This window comes from Thalassophryne amazonica, chromosome 2, assembly GCF_902500255.1.
Source record: "Thalassophryne amazonica chromosome 2, fThaAma1.1, whole genome shotgun sequence".
NCBI lineage: Eukaryota > Metazoa > Chordata > Actinopteri > Batrachoidiformes > Batrachoididae > Thalassophryne > Thalassophryne amazonica.
Window position 1 is genome coordinate 100,803,835 of NC_047104.1, and position 25,685 is coordinate 100,829,519.

A 25,685-nucleotide genomic window follows, 5' to 3' on the forward strand; every position below is an offset into this window, starting at 1 on the left:
CACATTCCGGTCCCTGATGGGCCATTCAGACATCTTATGATGGATTTCATAGACATGGGAGCTGAAAATCGAGTTAAACGAATGAGATATGTTTTGGTAGTGATATGCAGATTCAGCCGATGGATTGAGGCAGTAGCCTCTGCAAATCAAGACCATAAAACGGTAGCCAAATTCTTGTGCCGAGATGTCTTTCCAAGATTTGGCATTCCAGATACTATCTCATCTGACAACGGTAGGGCTTTTGTAGCCAAGGTTACACAAGAAACATTCAAACAATTGGGTATCAAACAGAAGTTTGGGTGTGTTTATCACCCTCAATCAAATGGGGCAGTGGAACGGGCTAATGGCATTTTAAAGAACAAACTAGCAAAAATCATAGCAGACAGCAATGGCAAACTAACCTGGCTGGATGCGTTGCCGCTTGCTTTATTGTCAATGCGCTCACAAACTAACCGACTAACCCATTTGACACCATTTGAAGCTCTTACAGGTCGGCCGATGCCTATTCCATACCTGAGAGGACCCTACGAAGGACCATCGCTGGAGCAGCTACAAGACGAATGGCATAATTATCTGAGACAGTTAACCCAAATACACAAAACTATCTTTTTGCAGGTCAAAGGTGCTACAGAAGACAGAGAAGCAGAGATTCCACTTGAAAATCAGAGCATCCAGCCTGGTGATCTGGTTTACGTCAAGGTGTTCAAAAAGAAGTGGGACAGGCCCCGCCGAGAAGGTCCTTTCAAAGTTATTCTTGCCTCACGTACAGCAGTCAAAGTAGACGGTAAGGACACTTGGTTTCATTTAAACCACTGCTGTAGGGTTGGTGGCCCAGCGCCCCTGCGGCCTCGGCAAGCTCGTCTTGGCAGGGCCGCCGGGCCAAGGGGGGAAGCAGGAGAAGCCAGAGACCCTACAGCAGCACCGAGGGACGGCCACGCCTCCCTGCAGCCAGAAGAAGCACAGAGGGAAGGCCACGCCTCCCTGCAGCCAGGCGAACACTGGCCAAGGCGCTCACAGAGACTGACTGAACAAAGACGACGCACAGCTTCAGAGAGTAGTGGATCCCTGCCAGATAGAGCAGCGACAGACTCAGATGCAGACTCAGAGACAACTGGAGACGCAGGCCAACAGACAGACAGAAATACAGACCGACAGATAGACAGGCCACAGGAGACATCAGACTCGGACAGCAACTCAGTAGATTTACCGACAGAAGAACCGCAGGAAGTACAACCCAGACAAAGCACAGATACACCACACATCCCTAGTGACAGCTCATCTAGTGACGGCTCACTTAGTAGCACATCTAGTAGCACATCTCAACAGTCATCAGAGCAATGATTAAGGAATTATTCAAGGGATTGACAATACTACTGGTGGTCAGTATGGGAGAAAATAGACATCCAAAACATACAACGGACTGTGCCGTGGCCATGGCCGCAATAGCAGCTAAACAAGGCATTCTAAACACAGGAAAAACATATAATTTGGTATACATTAAATCAAAAGCCTACAAGAACATAGGAATACAGGGAAAGCTGGGGGATTGCATATTAGGCGAAGCCATTAGCATCAAATGTGAAGAGGAGGGAACACTCAACATAGAGGTAATTTGTGATAAAAGAGGATGCAGGGAAACCAAGCAAGACGTAACTGTTACAGTACATGAAGCCACAAAATGGGTAAAAATCAAACCAAGGAAAAAGAGGACAATTAGAAGCCTAGAAACAAGCAGTCACTTAGGGAGATGGGATCCCAGTACAGACCTAGCCCGCACACAAGGGTTGAAGACCAATTTATTTTACCAATGGTTGAAATTTTCGGCTAGGCAGGTCAGTGAAAAGCCTTGCATAGCCTGTCACCGGAAAGGTGTGATACCTCAGGCTAAACCCCTACCTGATATCAACAACTGTTATAGGAGCCCCCAACATAACTCAGACCAAGCAGAATGCTATACACAATGTGTTATGAAAATGGCAGTAGGTGATGAAAAATATGCTGCCGACAGTAAACTTTGTCCAGTGCCCCTAAGTACAGAAGGAACCGTTCCACCTATGATTAAAATAGAGAAAGGGATGATACACCCATTCTGTATAGCTAAAGGCTTAGTAGCACAATACATAAGCGATTGGCAGGTAGGGACGACCCAGCCAAAACACCACATACAGTGTATGCAAAAGCAGCAAGAATACAAACCGGCCAAAACAGCATGGAACATTACCGTCTGTCACACCCTGCCAGCAGCAGGCATACAGTGTGAACAAATAGTACCGGCCACAGGGGGGTCTGTAATTGGACTGAATCTCACCCATGCTTCATGGGTATCTACTCCAAATTTAGCTAAGGGAACGGTACCCTTAGCTGACATCTTTTGGATATGCGGACAAAGAAGGAAACTCCTGTCATCGCTGTCCCCTAATTGGAAGGGCCTTTGTGCTCCTGTGATGCTCACAGGAGCTATAACAGTAATTGAAATGCCAAATTCAATACAACCCATGCCACAGAAACTTCGTAAGAAGAGAGGAATAATGACGTTTAAAACAGACTACAACATCACAGTAAGAAACGGGATACCAGAAGGGATACCCCGACAGTTAGAAGCCATAGACAGTAGCAGAGTTAAAGCAGATGAAGATGCGGATAAATGGGGATGGGCATTGGCTCTGTTTGGGGTTACTTCAAAAATCCGTTCTAGGTTTCAGGAGGTGCAGTGGATTAATTACTTGTGGTATAATCAGCAAAGATACCTGAACTGGACATTGGCAGCAGTAGGAGCCTTAACCGAACAACTGCACGCCACCTCGCTAATGACAATGCAAAATAGATTAGCTATCGAGATGATGATGGCTGATGAACAAGGAGTTTGTATTATGATCAAAGCCACCGAATGTTGCACAGCTATTCCCATGCGTACAGGGGAAGACGGAAATTTGACAGAGCTCTTAATCACACTTGAGGAGATGCAACAGGAACTGTTAAGTAACTCCATAGGAGGGAGAAATGAAACTGACGATTCTGGATACATTGTAGGGAATGGAATGAATATTGGCCCACTATTTTCACTGTTTGGGACTCTAAGGAGAGGGTGGATATCATGGAAAGACTGGTTATACCAGATAGGTGTAATCTTGGCACTAACAGGGGTGGCGGTCTTGCTGGTAATATGTTGTGGTATTCCCTTGATAAAATTTCTGGTCAATAAATTGCTTTCATCCACAGTAGGACAGCTCCCACTGTTAGCCATCCGAGCCCTAGAAGAAAGCACAAACGAAACAGACAGAGAACCAGAATATATGGAAATGGATGAAATACCAATTATCCTCCCCGACAGCCCCCAGCTCCCTAATATTGTGGCGTACACCCCAGATAGGGAGGACTGGGATGGACCGTGCTTGGTGATATTGTAGACGAGGAAGAAGACATGCACGCACATTTACATTCACACACATGCACCCACAAAAATGAGGGATAGGATAGACAATATCTGAAAGAATGACATGGAGCTGTAATAATGAACGTATATGTATATTACTAGGACACAGGAGTATGGCTGAGAGACCAGACTCCTCTGATCAGGGACCTATGCCTGATCTGCCTCTATCAAGTCTGATTGGACTCTCAGAACTGTTTGGAGAAGAGGATATACAGGAGGGATGGTCGAGACATGATTGGTCGCCACAGCCGCCATCCATCCAGCAGCTAAACCAGTTGGCAACAGAAGGATCTTCATCGTTCCAGCACCTGGCGATGACGGCTTCACAGAATCTGCCTGCAGCAAGAGTCGGCCCGAGGACTCCACCATCACCTGAAGGACCCTTTGGACTCAGGAACACACCCCTTCCGCAGATGCCATGGAGACAGTCACATGTGCCAGTGGCAACGATACCCTCCAGGGGAGGCAGCCAAGGTCGGCCATATGCAGCAACCACCCGAGTGCATCCTAGACCCAATTCACTGCTAGGACCTGTCCCCAGCTTTCCACCCCCAAGGCAGGAGAGATATTCTGATCAGCCCAGTACCTCTGGAGGAGGATCAGCAGGGGTAGACCTTAGCCGAACTCACCCACCAGGACAGAGGGGAGCTTTGTACAGGCTGCTAAATGCCCAGAGTGTCCCACCCACTTGCCTGTGCGACATCAACAATACTCCCCCCACACACGAAATGCCTTCCCCCTTGTACTTCCTGTCCCCTGGACTGCACAACCTTAATCTGGTCATGGTCACCCCACAGGACATGGCAATCTTGGTTCGAGAGCTTCGTCTTCCACAAGAGTCTGTTCCAAAAACCTTGGAGCAGCTCCTGCCCCTCACAAATCACATTCCCCATGAGCTATTTGAGGAAATCATGCCACAACTAAGTCAGACAGCTGCATACCTGTTCAGGATACACCGTGACAATGCCAACATCTCTTGTGCTCAGGAGGGCCTCCATACTCAACTGTGTGGTCTTCAGTCTAGTATGGACATGCTAGCCTGCATGATGGAGCATATGGAAAGGGAACAGCTAGGGCTGGCCACCACCACCCTGAATGTGGGCAAAAATTCTCTGGGGGCCCTGTACAACCTGGCCAAGCAGCACAAGGAGCTGGAAAGATCCATCAGAGAACTGCACGACTGTCTGAAAGCCAGAATTCCTGATCCTCCCCCCACTACCCCTGAAAGGCCAACCTCCCCATGTTCCCCAACTTCTCCCAAAACTTCAGATGCTGAGTAAATGCTGAGGAGCGCGGACTGACGTAATGGCACTGAACACGGACTATGATCTTGGTTCTTGAGTTTGAATTGCGGACTGGTTTCAGAAATCTGAGTGTAAATAAAACAAAGAAGGATATATGTTAGTAACGAAGGTTGGGTAAATGTCTGTCCTTACCATCATCTGCGTAACACAGATAAAGCTAAATGCATACACATAGATATCACATTGCAAAGTTATAAAAAGGGGACCCTTACACGGCGTGTTTGTAGATTTAGTAGTAAAGATGCACCATAGGGACCCCTTTTTCTTAAATTATAGCATGCCTCAAGAGACATGCATCACCTAAATTTGGCGTCTGGCCAAAAAGGGCATTAGAAAACAAGCTGAAAAAGAAGAAAAACAAAGTGGAGAATGTTGAGAAATGGCCTATAATGAAAACCATTATATGATTGACTAAGGCAAATGACTTAAGGACGGACATGAAGGGAAACCATTTATTGTGTTTATCATTTAACTAGACATAGCTGCGCTAACCTTAGAATAGTTTCTTGATTGGTTGACTAAATAGTGGTAACATAGGGGTTATTTGATGCATTTAAATAATAAATGTGTGACGCTTTAACAAAATAATATGTAGAACCAAGTATAATGGGTTGGAGCCTCTGGTTGAGTGAGTCAATAGATGCCAGAAGATGATTGGTTGCACTGATGTCAATGTAAAGCCTTTACTTTGCCATGATTAAGAAGTTGCTGTAACTTGTTTTATGTGGCCATTTTAAGTGCCTTGAATTACACCAAAACTCATTGTTTGAATGTCACCTTGCGTTGATATAATCCGGCTAATTGCTCACCTTGTGCCTTAGTATGTAGGTTAACCTGCACTGCAATATATTTACCGTGTGAAGTATCACTGATATTCATATCCGCACCAGAGTTATCAGTAAGTCGAGTGATGTGTTTTTCTTTTTTATTGCAATGCACAAATGAGGATGTCTTGTCAGTAAACAACCCAAGAGTATAGTTGATGTAATGGGACTCTTTCGAGTCCCAGAGGAGGGACTGTAGAATAATTTTTAGGTCCATATTTGAACTGTGATGAACTATCAAGTGTCCTGATCCGAACTGTATGTCCTCTGGTTGAACTAGCAGGTGTTCAACCCAAAAAAAGGGCTCTATTAGTCATTCAGTCTGTCAGGGGCTTTCCAAGGCCTTTTAGGTGCTTTCCCGCAGGCCATGTGCAGGGGCCTCAGGCCAGCTGCACGTGTGGCTGAGGCCACGTGCGGGGGGGGGCCTCAGGCCAGCTGCACCTGTGGCTGAAGGTCTTTTAAAAAAATCAGTTGTAAATCCTTCATGTTTTAATGGGAGCGTTTGTCACATTGAAATAATGGCCTAACACCTGCTTAGGGTTCACTAGAGGACGCTTCCAATAGAAAACCATGTCTTGGGAATGAAATAAATAAAAAAGTCAAAGGAGGAGCGATGCCCGCGGGTCTCCAATAAATAGACGAGCGCGGTTGTCATATTCAGTCTCTCTAGAGGACTCAGTTTGTCTAAGCTTTGTGTCGAAGGCTTAAATAAACTTAAAAACTCTGTGCATTTTATCTTGCTTAAGGCTGAATTATTCTAAAGTGTTGTGTCATTTTCTAGCATATCACTTGCAATTAGTTTGTTTTATCTAAAAGACGACATCCTGAGAAGACTAAAGACGAGCCGCGACAATTGCTGTATTCATCTTTACCTCAATCCTGACTAGTCTCCCAGTTCCTGCTGTTGCTGCTGCTGTGTGTGTGTATACACACAGGTAAGTATTGATGAATCAAATGCAAACAAAATGGGTACTATACAAAATCCTGAAATAGCTTCACACATAAAAATAAAAGAACAGAAGGGGGTTATTGTAAATTAATTATATGCAATAAAAAAAAAAATATATATAGGACAACCGAACAATTACAGATCCAATTTTACAATAAAAGAAGCTAATCTTGAGGCATTATTGGAATCAGTCAAAGACAGATAGATAGATACACAGTAAATTTTGCTGAATAAAATATACTCTGCCAGGATAACATTTGTCCCAGTCTAAATAGAGCAAAATACACTGTATTATAGAGTGAAATCAGCTCTAACGTCTTGTCAAATCAAGTGTTTCTAGTCCAGTAAGAATTGATTTTACACCGTGATAGAGTGATTTAGCACTGTGATAGAGTGTATTTAACTTTATTTGGACTGGGACCAAATGTTATACCAGCAGAGTAAATGTTACTCTGCAAATTTACTATGTAGATAGATAGATAAAACCTACCTGGCTGAGGAGCTGAATGGTTGTCGTGTTCTGTCATCGCAGCTGAAACTGCTATGTCCTCCACTTCGGCCTCACACAGTAAGGGCAGAGTGAATGTCATGGCTGAAGCTCTCACCTGTTTCCTTCAGAGACTTTTGTCACTCAGGAATGAGTGAAAGGTGAGGTACTGTGTTTGCTGTGTTTGTTTGATGGAATTGCAGAGTGGCACAGAGCAGTGACACCGTGAAGTTGCTTCAGTCATTGTTGACAACTGACCGGAAGTCCGAATACACAGCAAACTTTTACCTTGCATAAGAAACCCAGAAACGTGAAAATCCCCCATTACTGTGTTCATACACTTACAAGAAATAGTATAGCTTGTGTTTGCTGTTTTCTTTATTTTCTTAAAAAAACAAGAAACGAGCAATAAAGTGTACAGAGATGCTGGGGAAGTGTGTGTGTGTGTGTGTGCGCGCGCGCGCGTGTGTGCGTGTGTGCGCTCACGTAACAGCACCATCTGGCTCCGCCCCTGTGTTTTAAACAAATTTGTTATTTTCATTCTCTGGCATTTTAAAAACATCCAAAACACGTCATCAACCTGTCACCGCACGTTCGTTTGGGCTTTTGTGACGTCAAAACTTCGAGAGTGAAGTCTCGCGTAGTAACACCGGCCATTTTTCTCCATTTATAGCAGCAGGATACTTTCGTGTTTGACAGCGATCACTTTAAGTTTCTGTAAGTTTACTTTTGTTATTTTGGCGTCCAAAGTGGAGACAGACAAACACAAGTCATGCTTGTGTTTGCCGCTGTGATGTTTTTCCGCTGACATTCTGATCCGGACAGATGCTGCTTGTGTAAACTGTCGCACTAATGGAAATGGTGCCTAGCGAAGAGAAGCAGTTCGTACCCACAGAGGTAAGAGGCTAACACGGACCCAGCCCAGCCAGTACAATGTGCCACAAATAATGACCAAACCGTTACACTTTTCTCGGAATTTGTCGTCTTGGTGGCTGACAAAGAGGTTAACTATATTAGATGCTAGCGTCAACATTTCACTCAACGTGAGATTGGACGGCCTACAGTTAGCTAACAGTTAGCTAAAACATCTCAGACAAAGTGAATTTAGGTCACTGAAGCTCTTTACGTTAAAATGAGAAGTTACACTTTGGGTCGAAAATACACCTGTTGCGGTTACGTAAACGTTGCTGCTTATGTTGGTGAACTTCCAAGCAGCATTAGTTGACAGGATTTTGCTAGCTGGTGTTAGCGTGTGGTGCTAGCTTGTAAGCGCTGAATAATGTCAACAACTTGCTAGTTATTTTTTTATTAAGATTACCTGAAGTGCAAGTGTGTATCAGGTTGTCAGCTTTGAAGTAATGCTATCATTAAATACACCTGGCTACTTTGTTCTTTTTTTGCTACATTTACTGGTGGTTTCGGTTACTTAAGGATCTTGCATAATCTGATAGACTGTTTCTAACTTGTGTATGTCAGTAACATCTGAAACTCTGAATGCTGAAATAATAAGCTACTTGTTTCATATCATGAGCTCAACAACTATGAGACCGTGGGTTTTTTATTAGTCTTATTTATTTTGATTTGAGTTAGTAGTGTAATTTTTAACATTATTGTAGAACAGGGATCACCTTCCCTGTTTGTTTCCTATTCGTACCTCCTAGTGATGGGCGAATCTATTCAAATATCGATACCAACGTCGGCATCAATACGGGTGTAATGAGGTGTACTTTCAGTTTCTCTCCTCTAGGCACTGCTGTATTTACAAAAGAAGAGCACTAAAGGGGAGAAATTGAGTTCTATTTTTTGCATTTTATTTCCTGAACACACACTCTACTTGAAATTCCACTTGTTTTATAATATTTTTTGTGGAGTGATAATTTTATTCACTTGAAGAAAAAAAATTGACAATGTATGACATGACCATGTATGATGAAAATTTTGTTGCTGTATTATTCCTGAACAAAAACTTTTATTATGATAACTAGCATGTTGCCTGTGGGGATCCACGGGCTCTAGCTTGGGGAGTGTTTATAAAATATATAGCTGACATTTTTGAAGGGTGATAATAAATTTTGCAAGGTTTCTATAATGAGTTGGAATGATTTGTGATTCCAGAATGTTTTTCGAAACTTAGATCTGAACAGTTTTTAGAAGAACTCAACTTTTTTTTTCCTGTTAATTATGTATTTTTTAATGTTAATTTACTCTTAATGTATTTATACATTGTTTAGGTTCTTGTTATCATATACATACATTATTATTATTTTAGGTTATCTTCTATTTTGTCATTTGATTTTTACGTGGACCACAATGGAAATAAGTGTTTTCACTTTCTTATGTTAACCATGTATTTTTTTTTAAACATATGTACTAGGGATGTGAATCGTACAACAACTCACGATTCAATTCAATTCTGATTCTTGGGGTGATGATTCGAGTCAGAATCAATTTTCGATTGAAAGAGCTCTGAGAAATAGTTATATTACTTAAAAAATGTTTATGTTTAAGAAAATGCAGCTTTACAAGGTTAATCAAGTGATTCAAAAGATGTAAATTTACTTATCTGCTTTGCTCGTTCAGAGTTGGCTGGCAGTTTAGTGAAGCGCTGGTCAGTAGTCGGCAGAGACCACTGCTCCCCTCTTTTAGCGCCGGGTGATGATGTAGCATGTGGGCTTGCGGATTTGAAGTGTTTCCGAAGTACTTGACTTTCATTTTGCAGATTTTGCACACTGCATAAGTCATGTCAAGCTCCTTCTTACGCAGCAAATAATAAAATCCAAAATGCGCCCAAACATTTGCCTTCAGCAAAGACGGTGCTGGCTGAATTAGCTCTTCATCCACCATGCTAAGCTTCAGCTCACAAATGTTTGAAGCACACTGGACCCTCCCCTCGCGGGGACGGCGGAGGCAACAGAAGCCGTTGCCTGACAAACAGTACACGCAGCGAGTAAGCAAGAAAACGTTTAAAAAATGCTTTTTAAAAATCGGTTCTTGGACATTTTGGATCGATTCAGAATCGTAATAAATAAGAATTGCGATTTGGACATGAATCGATTTTTTTTTTTTTTTTTTTTTCCGGCACCCCTAATATTTACACTTATGTTATGAACTTGCTAAATAAAATCACGCACTCATGCTTTTAATATATAGATGATTTACTGCCCCCTGCTGTATTGGCTTGTGTGTCCAGAATATAAATATCATTGTCCCTTTTTCAGTGTTGTTGGCTAATATATGTAGCGTCTCAAAAAATATTAGTCCTATCAACGTTCGATTTTGGAACTGTTCATCGTTGACCCAAAACACATAAACATACCAAACGGCAAATGCTAGCTGTCTCCAGTTTGTGCGTGATCAAAATTGCATGCACGAATGCGCACACATAGACACACACAGAGCTTTTTGTCTTTTCTGCATTCTGCTGTAAGCAGATGCTTTTAATGTGACAAATGGAGACTGTGTCGGAAGACATTAAAACCACACTTTTCACTTATGGTACCAGGAGCATGACGCTTTAGTCACTCATGGTAACAGCAACATAATACTTAACTAAACTGACTAAACCAATTGAAGTACAGAAACACAATAAATCAATAACACTAACAACACTGTTAAACTAACATGAATCACAATAACATTTAAAACCCCAAAACCGGAAATCCCATGGTGCATTGCAGCGCAGTGTCCATTGTTTACTGGTTAATTAAAATCCCTAATTTCTCCAAAAAAATTTGTCCTATCAACTTTCAGTTTTCGCAAAACATTCATCCTTGACTCAAAATACATAAGCATACCAAACGGAAAATGTCAGCTTTCCCCGGTTTTCCTGTGATTGAAGCCATACACAGAGACCACTTGGCTATTATAATATAAAGTATCTATTTACCTATAAACTTATTTTGCCCAAATTCTGTCCAGGGTTTTTACTAATTATCTAAAGGTGGAAAAACACTTAAAGATAATGAAAATTCATTCAGATTTAGTAATTTGATAATGCATCCACCTTCATTATTAAAAAATATTGGTCTTGGCATTACTGGCCCTGTATTTACTTGTTATTGGATCAATACCAAATCTTGCAGTATTGAACACCACTAGTACCTGCTGCAGCCACAGCTGTTTAGTCAAATCTGTTGTTTCCAAACTTTTGATTGCTTGAGCACAACTCTGTTAGTTAATTGGCTGTAGGTGGCACAAGGAGAGTAGGGAAAACATGCACGTAAGCTTGGGTTCATGTAGTGGTGGGTACAGTTCTGCTAATCCGCTGACTGCTAATTATCAAAGATAATGTTTTTATTATTGGATTAGCTTTTCAGATAACTTTGAAAACTATCAGCGGACCAATTAGCATCCAGTAAATTTAGGTCAGATAATTTTAGACCACTAACATATTTTGCAGGCATAGCAAATAAAGCTTAACAGTTAAAAACATTTGTAGAACATTGGAACGGAAATGGCGTAGTTCTAAATTAGAGGTGTTCCACTTTGCATGGCATGATGCTGTCTTAGATTATAAACATGCACTACTGGCTACAAAGCGTGCCTATTATTCTGATTTGATCAATAAAAACAAGCATAACTCAGAGTTTTTGTTTGAAACTGTAGTATTTCTCATTCATGGACGGCCACCTGTTATTCACTCTCCCTTTTCAGCACAGGACTTCTTGGACTATTTCGAGAAGAAAGTTGAGGATATTAGGTTGAGCATATCTCAGCAGGCTTTGGTCCAACCACTGCATCCTGCTATGGAGGTGGATGTGCCCACTGAGGTGTTACCCAGATTTACAGATTTTGATGGTATCTCGCAAGGCGCGCTGACGGAGCTTGTGACGTCTACTAAAAGCACAACCTGTTTATTTGATCCTGTACCAACAAAACTGTTTAAGGACCTGTGGCCAATTCTTGGGCCAACTGTGCTGGAAATTATAAATCTCTCATTAACTTCTGGATCTGTTCCTAAATGTTTCAAGTCTGCATTGATTAAACCATTACTTAAGAAATCCAATCTCGACCCTAGTGTATTGAAAAATTATAGACCGATATCAAATCTATCATTTTGTTCTAAAATCTTGGAAAACGTGGTTTTGCGACAGCTCGTGGACTACCTCACTGAGAATAATCTTTTTGAGCCACTGCAGTCTGATTTTAGAAAACATCACTCCACAGAGATAGCACTTACTAAAGTAGTGAATGACTTTTTGTGAGCAATGGACTCATACCACTACAGTCTTGGTGCTGCTGGATCTTAGTGCTGCGTTTGATACTGTGGATCATCATATTTTACTCAATAGGCTGGAGAATCTCTTTGGGTTTACTGGAACTGCTCTTGCATGGTTGACGTTATACCTGTCCAGTCGTTCTTACTGTGTATTGCGTATTGGCACCTCCTACTGTTCTTAGGGACATGAAGTTTGGGGTTCTGCAGGGATCCGTTTTAGGCCCCCTGCTTTTTTCCCTTTATGTAGCACCCCTTCGGGAATATACTGCGGCGCTTTGGGATTCCCTTTCATTGCTATGCTGATGACACTTAATTGTACATGCCAATAACTGCTGGTAATCTCATTCACATAAAATCTTTGGAAGATTGCCTTGCATCAGTAAGAAGTTGGATATCCAGTAACTTCCTACTTTTAAATTCTGATAAGACTGAAGTTATGGTTCTTGGTCCAGCGAGATATCGGCATCAATTTGATCAGCTAGCGCTTAGCTTAGGTTCGTGTGTTATACATCATACAGACAAAGTGAGGAACCTTGGAGTAATTTTTGATTTTACATTGTCCTTTGAGAGAGATGAACATGCCCTGACATGTCCAGCTTGTCCACAATTTCTCGGATAGTCACACGACTGAAAAGCCACCGAAAGCCTTCTGAATCTTCCGATTGGTTGACGAGCTGGGCATGTTACAACATGTTCTGTGAGACTTCAACACAGAGGCGCTGTTGCTGCGCCATCAGCTTCGTGCCAATGAATTTCGCCGCCACTCTCTTCATGGCAAAATCTTCTTTCACAGTGGAATGTGCTGAAAAAGTGCTGATGGCCACCTCTTCCGCAATTTCTCGGATAATCACACGACGGTCCCACATCACCACAGCGTTCACTTTGGAAATGATTTGGTCATTTCAGCGTGTTGATGCCGATCGGAGCATGGCGCGCCCTCCACCGTTGTGCGGCCGTCTTTAAACCGGTTGTACTACTCCGTAATCTGTGTGATGCCCAGGGGATCATCACCGAAAGCCATCTGAATAATCCGAATGGTTTCCACCTGGCTATTGCCCAGTTTGTGGCAAAATTTGATGCAGTTGCGCTGCTCCAGTCGTTCCGCCATTTTCCTTGCAAAGAAAAAACGACGAGAGACACCACCCATCCTCACACAAAGGCTGCTTACAAGCAAATGACGCAACTGACAGGCGTGAAAAAAATCACGCATGCGCACGAAGGTTCAAGGTTGGCTCATGCAAGCACACGTGATTCAAATCCATCAGGTTTTTGAAAAAAATAAAAAGGTCCGATACTTTTCTAAGAGACCTCGTAAATTAATAAATTTGATTTGATTTGTGAAGTCTGAAGCCCTTTCACATTGGCGTTTTCGTAGAGCTGCTCATTGCAGCGTATTGTCTACGCTGAGTTGAGCAGTTCTACACCCACTTTTAGCAGCTCTACGTTGAGTTTTTGCGCTCTACGCAGCAGTATGTTGAAGGCTACGCGTGTAGGACGGAAGAAATTAAACATGTTTAATTTTCTTCGGCGTAGAGCGCTGAACACACTTTTAAGCAGGTCTGCGCAGCACAACGTTACTGCATGCAAGTCTGTGCAACACTGCGCTTCTGTACACAACCAAAACTGAGTGCTGCACCCAGAGTGATTCAGCTGAAAACATGATCACGCAGCCCACAGCGCCTGCCTGTGATCAGAACAGGGAATCGAACCTCAACTCAGAAATCCAGAAACACAACAGAAACAGTAGGTCGGTCTCTCTCTCTCTCTCTCTCTCTCTCTCACGCGCGCACTCTCCGTCTGTCTCTCTCTCTGTGTCTGATCGAACCTGTGACTTTAAAATAAACGCTCACTTGTTGCATGTATGTGCGCTCATCAAACGCCCTGATCGATCAGGTCTGATCAGACCTGAAAAGAGCTGGGACTCTTTAAACGCGCACTCGCTGCATGTCGGTGCGCTCATCAGACGACCTGATCGATCAGGTCTGATCAAATCAGCGGACCTGATCGGAGCAACCGGAGGTTTAAAAGTTTAACGGGTCACAGTGTTTCGTTCAGGGCAGCCTTTACCACAGCCAGACTCAGCAGCATCTGGACACAATGAAAGTGATCCACCAAGACAAAAAAATTTTAAATAAATCATAATAATGTTAAATGACTGTGTTTTTGAGCCGCACCACACCTGCAGTAGAGAACAGAGCACATTTCCACAGAGGCAGAAAATAACACTGAACTGGTTTAATAGCGGTATGGTTCACGCGACTGTGTGCACACATTAAAAAGCGAACACAACTTATGGTTAATTTTAACCAAACTAATACCCGTCTGGTGTTTTATAAAGTGGAAATATCAGCTATATGTTTTAGTTTTAATGTAATGCAGTAATTTTGAAGGTTTTAGTGTTTGGACCACACATGCTGCATTGCATTATGGGTAAAGGTTCACAACAGGAGAAATGCATTGAGATGCGCTGATCAGGGTGCACTTTAACCTCTACACACAGACAACAGCATTAAACTCTTTGTATATTGTGCCTAAAACTCTTGTGAATATATTCTCTGGGTTTAAAGATGTTATTGTTTGTTTTATGTAAACATGCCAGAAGAAACTCAGGTTTATTAAAAGTTTTCATGTCACTAAGGTTAGAGGTAGAGCTGCCACAAACGACTATTTTGATAGTCGACTTGTCAATGATTATTTTTGCGAATAGTCGACTAGGTGGATCATACGGAAATTGTAGTTTATCGCATTTTATCGATATTGATACAATTATCGATTCCGCTTATCGATACCTCCTGTGAATTTTCTGTGTGCTAAAAGTAGGCTTTACAGGTTTTCTATGTCAACAACATTTTATTGAGTCTTAAAGTAAATAAATATGAAATTGGTCACTGGATCCTTGATCTCTGGACATAAATAAACTCTACATGGTAGATCCTTGATCTCTGGGCATAGATAGAAAAAAATCTGTATTTTAAATCTATCTATAATTTTAAATCTGTATTGACAAAAATCTGTTTTTATCAAAAGCATTTCCTTTCAGACATTAACGGCATGAATGTCACTCCATACGTCTGAACTTAGCTCTGCTGGCTGCTGGAGTCTGCAGGTCTGCAGCCATACAGTCTTGGGCCATTGCACGTCAGCCAGGACGTCTCTTTTTGGGAGGAAAATAAACATTTTGATCGATTGCAGTTTATTTGTATTACAATGTTTGGAAAGAGGTGTTATTTGATTTAAACGGCGATTCACTTTGAAGTTATTAATTCTGAGCAGACTGCTTCTGAAGAGGAGCGAAGCAAAGATCCAACGAAGCAGCAGATCGAAGCACTACTTCATTGGTTCAAGGTTCAAAGCAAATGACTCGTCGACTACTAAATTAGTTGTCGATGGTTTCAGTAGTCGACGTAGTCGTGACTAGTCGTGGCAGCCCTAGTTAGAGGTAGTGTTATTGTACAAAACACAGTGAGAACGACTGGTCAGGTATGACGTCAACCATGCAAGGGCTCTCCCAGTCATTCTAAAATGATTCTTCAGCCTATTGAGTAGAATATGATGATCCACAGTATCAAATGCAGCACTGAGATCCAACAGCACCAGAACTTTAGTGGTCTGAATTAATTGCAAACAGAAGATCATTCACCACTTTAGTGAGAGTTGTCTCTGTGGAATGATATTTTCTAAAAGCAGACTGCAGTGGTTCAAAAAGATTATTCTCAGTAAGGTGGTCCATGAGCTGCTGTGAAGTGAAACCACGTTTTCCAGAATTTTAGAGCAAAATGATAGATTTGATATTGACCTATACTTTTTCAATACACCAGGGTCAATCATTTAGGAACAGATCCAGGAGTTAATGAGAGAGTGTTGGCGCAACAAGTTGAAAAAGTCACAGCGCCTCAGTAACATCTCATTTACTGCAGCCTCCATGCGATCCTGGCTGCACACGAGATGAAATCTCAAGAAAAAGTTATAAAAGTACTCAGTTCTCCGTGTGGAGCAGGGACACCGTGCGCGCGCTGGATGACGTGCGTATCAATATTTACGTGTAACACTTAAAGGGGGAAAAAAGCATTTACGGTACGTATTTAATTAAAAGTTAAAAAATCTTTCTAGCATCTTTCTGTGTAAATATCTCATGTTACAACGTGGAGACCCACGACTTATATACAAGTTCAGCTTATTTATGTACGGTTTCTTTTTTCTTTTTAAAACTGGTGGGTGTGGCTAATATTCAGGTGCGCTCTATAGTCCAGAAATTATGGTAAACACACGCAACGCGAACTCACCCGTGCACAGCCCTGTACCGAACCGAACGTCCCGTACCGAAACGGTTTAATACAAATACATGTATCTTTACACCCTTAACAATATTAGAATGGGAAGACTTCACAAAATGTGTATCATTGTAATGTGCTACCTGGACTTGAAGTATCAACAGCTTTTGGTATATTGTGATGATTTTGTGCTGAAACACTGAACTGTTGTGAACTCTGTCAAGACGGTAAACTTTAATTATATAATCCTGACTAGCAAATGAATGTTAAATATAATGAAGTCCAGAACATTATATTTTCACAAAATTGAGTGACACAAATAAGATCAAAATGAATAAAACTGAACATTTTAAGTAAAGTGAGGTGCATTGCAAGATTGCAGTGTTGTTCAGTTGATAATCCAGTTGACTTTTAAGATTAGTGACTCATGAATGGCGTGGCTGATGCAGCTTTTGCACCGTTAATGATAATGAATCTTGCTGTTACAAATGTATTAAGTTAAAACTTCCTTAAGGAAAATACATTTTTTTTGCAGTTGCAGAGAGAACTGCAACATTAGATCCTGTGTAAATTCTCCTGAACTGAGTATTGGTAATCGTAGAAGTTACATTTTGTTTTCATATTACCACCTTCTGAATTGTTTGCTGTTCCAGAGCAAGACTATATTAAAAATGGGAAATAATAATGAAATGATGAAGTGCGTGCGTTTCTAAATTGTATTGTAATGTTTATGAAAAATAATTAAAAAAAATCAGAAAACACTTGGATAATATGGAAAATGTGGTGGTGGGGTAGACTCATAATGTGGCATTTACTTTGACTTCTATTTCATTACACACAGTATGACCCCAAGATATTTCATGTTTTGTGTGGTCAACTACATTTCATTTGTTAATATATATATCTAGTCCTGCATTTAAGGCCTGCAACACATTCCAAAAATGAGGTTGGGACTGGGTAATTTTTCTAAATATAAGAATTAAGTCATCACTTATACAGCCAGTTTTCTTGAGCCAAGTCAGGGATGGATACATGAACATCACCAAGTCACTGAATACTTCTTGGCCTTCATTTACATAAATCATTCAGAAATACAAACAGTATAGTACTCTGTGGTGAATCTGTTTCAAGGAAGCAGGATACTTTGTGGTGAAACTGTTTCAAGGAAGCAGGATTTTTTTTTTATGATTTGAACTTTGTTTTTTTTTTTTTCTAAAACAAACATTGTAAAATATGCAATCAAAGACACAAAACACAGTGAGCAAATATGCAATGACAATAAACATGGAAAAGATGGAACATTAAATCAACCACAACGTAAAAAAAAAAAAAAAAAGTTCACTCAGTGACAGGATCTAAAGCAAACAACTGGTCTTACGAATTTACACCACCCTATTTATACTGGCTAAATAGGAGTCCTACTTCAAATAAAAGTAAGACCCTTCAGCTGCTCCCTTGTTTGCACTCGGGGTTGCCACAGCAAATCCAAGGTGGATCTGCATGTTAAATTGGCACAAGTTTTATGCCGGATGCCCTTCCTGACGCAACTCCACATTACATGGAGAAATGTGGCAGGGGTGGGATTTGAACCGGGAACCTTCGGCACTGAAACCAAGTGCATTAACCACTTGGTCAAGGAGTCCTACTTCAAATGATCCTTCCTATCCAGGAGTTTAAATGACAAGCTCTCTGATGCAGCTACTTTACCAAGCTCCTGGTGGAGCAGAAGGAGATTTCCAATGTGAAGTTTACCCCTCACCAACAGAGCCATCTGAACCCATTCTGGATCATGTGAGGGAAGGGAATCAAGAATAGGTTGCCCTACAGTTTTTACATTTTGCAGAATCCTGGCCCACTCGGCATCGGTAAAGATTGTCTTGAGGTCCATAGTAAACTGAAGCCCTATAGCCCTTGCCAAGCTAGTCCATGTCAGGGGGAGAGGAGGTAGGCGATCCACAGGTATAGCACAGCAAATGTCAGAGTTGAAGGAATCTCCAGAGGTGATTCTGAGGTAGCTCAAACTAGGCTTGGAGGTCCGCAAATGATTTAAGACCTCCCCCTGCATACAGATCTCTCAGTTTCAGAATACCCTTGTTCACCCAGGAGTCCCAAATGAATGGGAACCGATCGATACAAAAACTTGGGTTATGCCAAACTGAGGCCAATGTATGGAGATTGGGATCAAAGCCTAATAGTGTGTAGTCCTCTTCCATACATATTGCAGAAAAGACACAACAGGACGAGTTTTTGATGGAGGGAGTTTTACTGTGGCAAGATGCAATAAAGGAAGTGGACTGCATAAGTAGCTTTGAAGAGCGTGCCAGGGGGTGACTTTTTCAGGAGGGAAGGCCCAGTGCATGATATGTTTAGGGCTAGGTTTGGACCCCCAAGTCCACCCATATCTGTTTGCAGTCTCTGTAGCTTCACCCTGGGGTGCTTACCGTTCCAAATAACATAATTATAAAGTCTGTTGAATAATAGCCAAGCGGGATCTTTACAGGAAGAGTCTGTAGGAGATGATTAAATCTTGGGGCATCTGTGTAAATCCAGTAAAAGGTCACAATGAACACAAATTAAATAAGAAAGAGAGTGGGGAAGGTATTTAAGCTCTCTTTGTGGCCAGGTGAAATTACCAAGTGTGAACAGTGTCTTAGGGCAGTAAGGCGTGATGGTAGGAGCCTACGATTTAAGCCAGATAAGTGAGAAAAAAAAATGGTTAATTGCTTTAAAAAGTGCAAGTGTAGTCCTTTGCGGCCTTGTAACTGGTATAAGGGCATCATCAGCAGCATACAACATAATCTTGTGGATGTTTCCGTGAACTTGAAGGCCAGGGAAATTTGGATTACAAATAGAGGCTGCTAATGGTTCCAATGCCAGGGCAAAAAACAAGGGGTTCAAAGGATAGCCCTGATGCATACCCCTATAGAGCTTAAAGGGTTGTAATATAACGAGGGATGGGTATCAAAAACCGGTTTCTGTTAAAAATCTATAAAAAATTATTTGATCCACCAAAATCAATAGCCTTTTTGTTTAACGATTCCCTTATCTGTTCAGTTCACATTATGTGAGAGTGGCTGTTGTTTTTGAGGGTGTGTATCGGCAAATTGATAATTTCTCTACGTTGATTTTAGACCTGTTGTTCCTGCAGTGGGTTGCAGTGCTACTTCTCTTTTCAGAAGCAGCAGATCTGCAATTTCTTCATTACCTGTGTCATTTAAAGATGTCAATTGTGACTCATCTTTGTGCTGATTAAAGTCACTAACTGGGGCTCTTGTCTTCTTGCGGGCTAGTCATAAGAATCATCCTCCATTCCACACCAGAGATTTTATTTGTTCCTCATTAACTTTTTGTGGGGCAGCGCACGAGATGGTTCTCTGGCGTGAACTGGACCCTCTTCGCCGGTTTGTAAACTGAAGTTATTGGCCCTCAAGTAAAAGAAATTATATTATTATTGTTATTATAATTATTACTGTTTTGTGGGACTAACTGCAGCTCCAAACGTAGGGAAGATAGATTCCAGTCAGAATTAATAACTTCAAAGCGAATCGCCGTTTTAAATCAAATGACACATCTTTCCAAATGTTGTAATACAGACAACAAACTACAATAGACCAAAACTGTTTTTACCCTCCAAATTGAGACATCCTTCTTTCTTTTATTAATTACATTGATCTTGATTTGCAGTGCAGCCAGTTCCAAGACTGCAGCTCAAAGGCTATGGAGTTAAATTTCTCTCATTAATCCATGAAAGGAAATCTTTTGACAAAAACTACAGATTCTGATTATTTCTATTTATGTCCAGAGATCTAGGATCCAGTGACCATGTACATATTTCATTTTTATTTGTGCCCAGAGATCTAGGATCCATTGACCATGTACAGATTTTATTTATTTTTATTTTTTCTGTCCAGAAATGTAGGATCCAGTGGCCATGTAAAGATATGTCCAGAGATCAAGGAGCCAATGACCATATACAGATTTTATTTATTTTTATTTATGTCCAGAGATCCAGGATACAGTGACCATGTACCAATTTTATTTTTCGCGGATTTCATCAAGGGGGGTGGGGAGGGGTGTTAATGTTGTACTCTGTAATAGTGATCGTCACTGAGTTTTTAAAATACCTATCTCAAAGCATTTCTTTTTTTCTATGATATCGTGCAAGTTTTATAAGTCCGTGGACACTGATCTTTGTGTTACAGATACAAATCATTTAAATTGGCACTTCTTTTGAGATTTTTTTTTTCTTCTAGGAGATGCTGAAAATGTCATTAGATACCAAATTAATTTGGTTTCTGGGGCCCCATGGGCCCTAGACCCTGGCTCGACCCTGCAAATTTTCCTCGGATTTCACAATTTTCATTTCACAGCCCTGATTTTTATTTATTTCCAGAGATCTAGGATCTATTGACTGTGTGCATATTTTATTTTTTATGTCAGAGATCAAGGATCTAGTGACCAATTTCATATTGTTTACTTTAAGACTCAATAAATGTGTTGATGTAGAAAACCCACAAAGCCTACTTTTAGTGCAGAGAAAATTCACAGAAGGTATTGATAAGGGAATCGATAAAGAATCGGATCGATAAGCGGAATTGATAATGACCTCTATCGCTAAAATCTTATCAATACCCATCCCTAGATATAACTCTGTTTGTTGTTACAGAGGCTATGTGATCATTATATAGAAGCTTAATCCAGGAAATAAATTTTTGGACAAAACCATGAGCCTCCAAATAACTAAGAGCCAAAATTTTTGAGAGACTCTTACAATCACAGTTAATTAAGCTAATTGGCCTATAGTTTTTACATTCTAGAGTAGGGGTGGCCAAGTTCGGTCCTCGAGAGCCACCTTCCTGACACTCTTAGATGTCTCCCTGCTCCTGAGTCCAATGAAAGGCTCATTAAAAGTCTGCTAACGAGTCTTTCATTGGATTCAGGTGTGTTGGAGCAGGGAGACAACTAAGAGTGTCAGGAAGGTGGCTCTCGAGGACCGAAATTGGCCACCCCTGTTCTAGAGGGTCCCTATTACTCTTTAATATAAGTATAATTAGGGCCCCGATTCTCGTTTCTCCACTGCAACAAGACAAGAGTCCCATTTAGTGACTTTAATCCACAAAAAAGTGACTCATGATATTTTAATGGCTTTCAGAGGGGTTAAGTAGCGGACTTACCGCTTCTGAAGAGCAGCAAATCAAAGAGCCACAAGCCATAGAATCGAAGCATTGCTTGGATTCACGCTTCAAACTGGAGTTGCGATGAAACGGTTGATTACAGACGCTGTATTGAAAATCGTAATGGTCCAAAATAAGCGTAACGGTCCAAAATTATAGCGTAACGGGCCGTAACGCAAGTTTGCGCTAGCTAGAACCCTGCTATCTCTTCCCTAGTGAGTGGGGAATCAAGCGAATCTGCTTTCTGCTTCGAAAGAGAAGGTAAAGAGAAAGAAGACAAAAAGCTGTTGAACTCTGTGAGGTTCTGCCTGCATTTCAGATGAGTAAAGTGCAGTGTAAAAATCATGGGAGTTTGGGGGTTTTAAATGTTATTGTGGTTCATGTTAGTTTAACAGTGTTGTTAGTGTTATTGATTTATTGTGTTTTTGTAGTTCACTTGGTTTAGTCAGTTTAGATTTAAGTGTCATGTTTGCACCATGAGTGAAATGTGTAGTGTTTTTAATGTCTTCCGCCACTGTCTCCATTTGTTAAATTAAAACACCTGCGTACAACAGAATGCAGAACACACAAACAGCTGTGTGTGCATGCTTGCAATTTTAACCACACACAGACTGGGGAGAGCTGACATTTGCCATTTGGGTCAAGAATGAATGCTGCCAAAACTGAACGTTGATGACACTAATGTTTTTAGAGAAGCTACATATATTAGCTAACAACATTGAAAAATGGACACTAATATGTACATTCTGGACTTGAACGCCAATCCTGCATGGGGTAGTAAATCATCATCATTAAAAGCATGAGTTCGTGATTTTATTTAGTCAGTACATAATATAATTGTAAATACATTAAAAATACATGGATGACACAAGAAAATGAAAACACTTATTTAGGGCTGAAATGATTGAGTAATTCAACTATGAAAAATGTTTGAGGCAAATTCTTTGCCTCCAGGCTTCATTTAAAGCTGTAGTACATATGCCAGGCCTGTAGGTGGCGCTGTAACGCTCCCACAAAAAAACAAAAGACTGTAAAGCATGCCCATAACTAATGTAAGCACTAATCAATGTAGCGGGCGACACTACAAATTTACAAAGCCATACGCTGAGTAAAATAAAGCCTTTTAAGAGAAAGGTTCCGCGCTGATCGTCTGAGATGGACTTATGTGTGTGTTTGTATATTTTTTTAAAAAACACTGTTTGCTCCACTGGCTGCTCTCCACCTCCACAGATGAAGCGAAAGCACGTGCACTTTAAATTAATCATGTTTAACTATTCCAAAAAAAAAAAAAATGCCTATAATCAGATTTGATAAGAGTTTTTTATCAACAGGCTGTACAGTTAATTTATCAGTGCAGCTGTTGTGGAAACGCTGAACTCCACAGCCATTTTTCAAAGACTTTGTTATTCGCCAAGTATCCACAGAAAACAAGGAATGTGACTTCGGTTTGAACTGCACTCTGTACGGCATGTATAAATATACATTAAACACTGATTAAATCACAGTAATAAAAAGTGCAAATGAAATGTGCAATAAGTGAAAAAAAAAATGTCCTGTCCGCAGACTGAAGATTTCACAGACCGCCTGGGCTTATGGTTTGGCAAAGCTCCAGAACTCTTAATAATACGAAAAATGTTTTCATTACCTGAGAAAACAAAGAACAAGGGAGGACCCTAAACTTAAAAATCTATATGATGGCACAGCAACAGTGTGCCATGGCATAGGGAGAGCCCTGCCACTATTGATATTGTTTAAAAACACAAAAGTACTTTTTATCCGATTACTTGATTAATCGATGGAATACTCGATTCCAAAAATATTTGATAGCTGCTGCCCTACACTTATTTCCATTGTGGTCTATTTAAAAATAAAATGACAAAATAAAGTAAAAACAAAACATTAGTAATAATAATAATAATAATGTGTATTATAACAAGAACCTAAACAACTTATAAATACATTAAGACACTAAACTAACAAGAAAAAATTACATATTTAAAAGGAAATAAAAGGGTTGAGTTCTTCTTCTAAAAACTGTTAATGTCTGAGAAGGGTAGGTAGAGTTTCTTATTTAACATTGGTAGTGAACTAAAACCTGAAATTTGTTTCCAGAAGGGCTCACGGCGCCTGTCTCCCACTCCTCCCCAGCACTCTTGTTGAAAGTGCCAATTGGGGGCGTGGCTGCAATCGTGAAGCAAACCTGGATCGCTGGTGTCCCAGTTCAACCTGAAAACCATTACGCCACCACCTCTCTATCAAGGGCCCATCATGCTGAGAAAATTGCTGAGAAACCCATGTCACCCTTTTGAAATATAAATCTCTTTCTGGTCTTTAGCAAAGTCCCACCCACAGATCTGATTTGTTAGCCATCACAAGTTCAGCCTGTCAATGCTGAAGGCTGCTGTCCCGCAGAGAAGAAGAATGTGTGCCGACTGGGTCTGTTTCTGCTGTATTTATTTATTTATTTATTAATTAATTTGTTTGTTCATTTGTTCAACTTCATAATAATGTTACCCTGCACCTTTTGTATTAAGGTCATGTTGAAAGAGTCTGAATTAAAGATGTGCTGGAAGGCATTTCAGGAAAGTGTTTTTTTCCCCCCGTTTCTTTTAAATTTATTAAGAGTTGTTGTTGTTCTAAATTTTGGCTTTTTTTTTTTTTTTTTTTTTTTTTTTTACTGTTTGGTTATCTGTCTCCGTCACTTACTAATCTGTATCGGCCATGAAAAAGCCATATCAATTGATCCCACCTTTCTGTAAAGGCATTCTGGTGGTTGTGGTTGTGTTCATGTATACTGGCATTTCATGGCATCATATGCCATTATGTATTGCTTTTATAAACAGCTGCAGCGAAACCAGTAGTGCCTTTGCTTTGCTGTACCTGTGGCTTCATGTCAGTGCCTTGTGATTATATCCATGGTAAAAATAACCTTTAATCTCATAATACACTGTTGTCAGCTGCTGCCTGTTTATAGGACCTGTCAGTCAGATTTTGCCAGGCCAGGATCACAAACCCTGTGGAGAGGTTAGGAAAACCTCAATAACTTGAAATTATGTGTAATTGTCATTCTTTGACCAAGCCATGAGGAAGGTGGTGGATTTGTTAGCCGAACTATGATTGAGCTAGACCAACCAGCTGGCTTTGGTTACCCGAAATGTTGTTGTACAGGTAACGAGTAGGCAGGCACATTATATACAATCTGTTTTCCCTACTGTATGTTTTTTTTTTTTTTTTTTTTTCTTCATCCCAGCTGTCTCTGTATGTTGTCAGGGTTTGTTTTGGAGTTGCAGACAGAATATTTTTGATGAGATGAAGAGGCTTTCTCAGGTAGCTTTGTGTATGTGGGTGTGGGTGTGTGTGCGTGCCATGTCTGTGTATGAGAAGTGCACAGTGAGCATGGTGTTTTTTGTTGCATGAAGCAGCACAGGGATGGTCATTTTATTTTGGCAATGTTTAATCTACCAAACTAAGTAACATTACTTCTGATGCTTGTTTTGCTGTATGAAATGCATGTGTTTGTTCACAAAATGAATTTTCTCCTTTCTAAAATAAATTGATAGCTATAAGGGAACATTGATTTAATAGTGGGCTGAACTGTGTGGGTTTCCTCCTTTTGTGTCTGTGTGGGCAGCTTAGTGTGCGGACCTCTCTTTTCTCTCCCTCTCACATCCCACCTGTGGACATTAATTTAGATTTACCAAACATCAAACCAAAAAGAGTGAAAATCTCAGGATAGTTCACCTATGCAGCATGTAGCATATCCAGTTACAGCTCTTTTGTGTGGATCATATCTATATGACCACTAACCAAGAAGTGCATGTGGACATTTTATGATAATAATCAGTCAGCTTTTTCATGAATGTCAAAGAATAAATTAACATGAAACATACCTTGTGGAGTTAAGAGGCATAAATTTTAAATGAATAAATAATTGGTTAGGAAGTGTTCGGAGTCATTTAAAAAATGTGATCAAAGTGTGTCTGACCCAGATATCATTTTCTAATAAAAATTTCTTCAGTCTGTCA

General features: G+C 40.7%; 1 protein-coding gene across 5 annotated transcripts in view; it reads left to right on the forward strand.

The window, feature by feature from the left end:
• The first annotated feature begins 7,628 nt into the window (after positions 1-7,628).
• usp47 (ubiquitin specific peptidase 47) overlaps positions 7,629-25,685 on the forward strand; it is a 60,527-nt gene continuing 42,470 nt past the window's right edge. For 3 of the 5 annotated variants that reach the window (XM_034190634.1, XM_034190624.1, XM_034190643.1), the window contains exon 1: positions 7,629-7,894. In XM_034190634.1, the coding sequence (XP_034046525.1) occupies positions 7,850-7,894 (45 nt within the window). In that variant the 5' untranslated portion in view covers positions 7,629-7,849. Of the gene's footprint in view, positions 7,895-24,949; positions 24,988-25,685 lie in introns of those variants that run through there. The other 2 variants (XM_034190659.1, XM_034190649.1) reach the window with 2 other exon arrangements.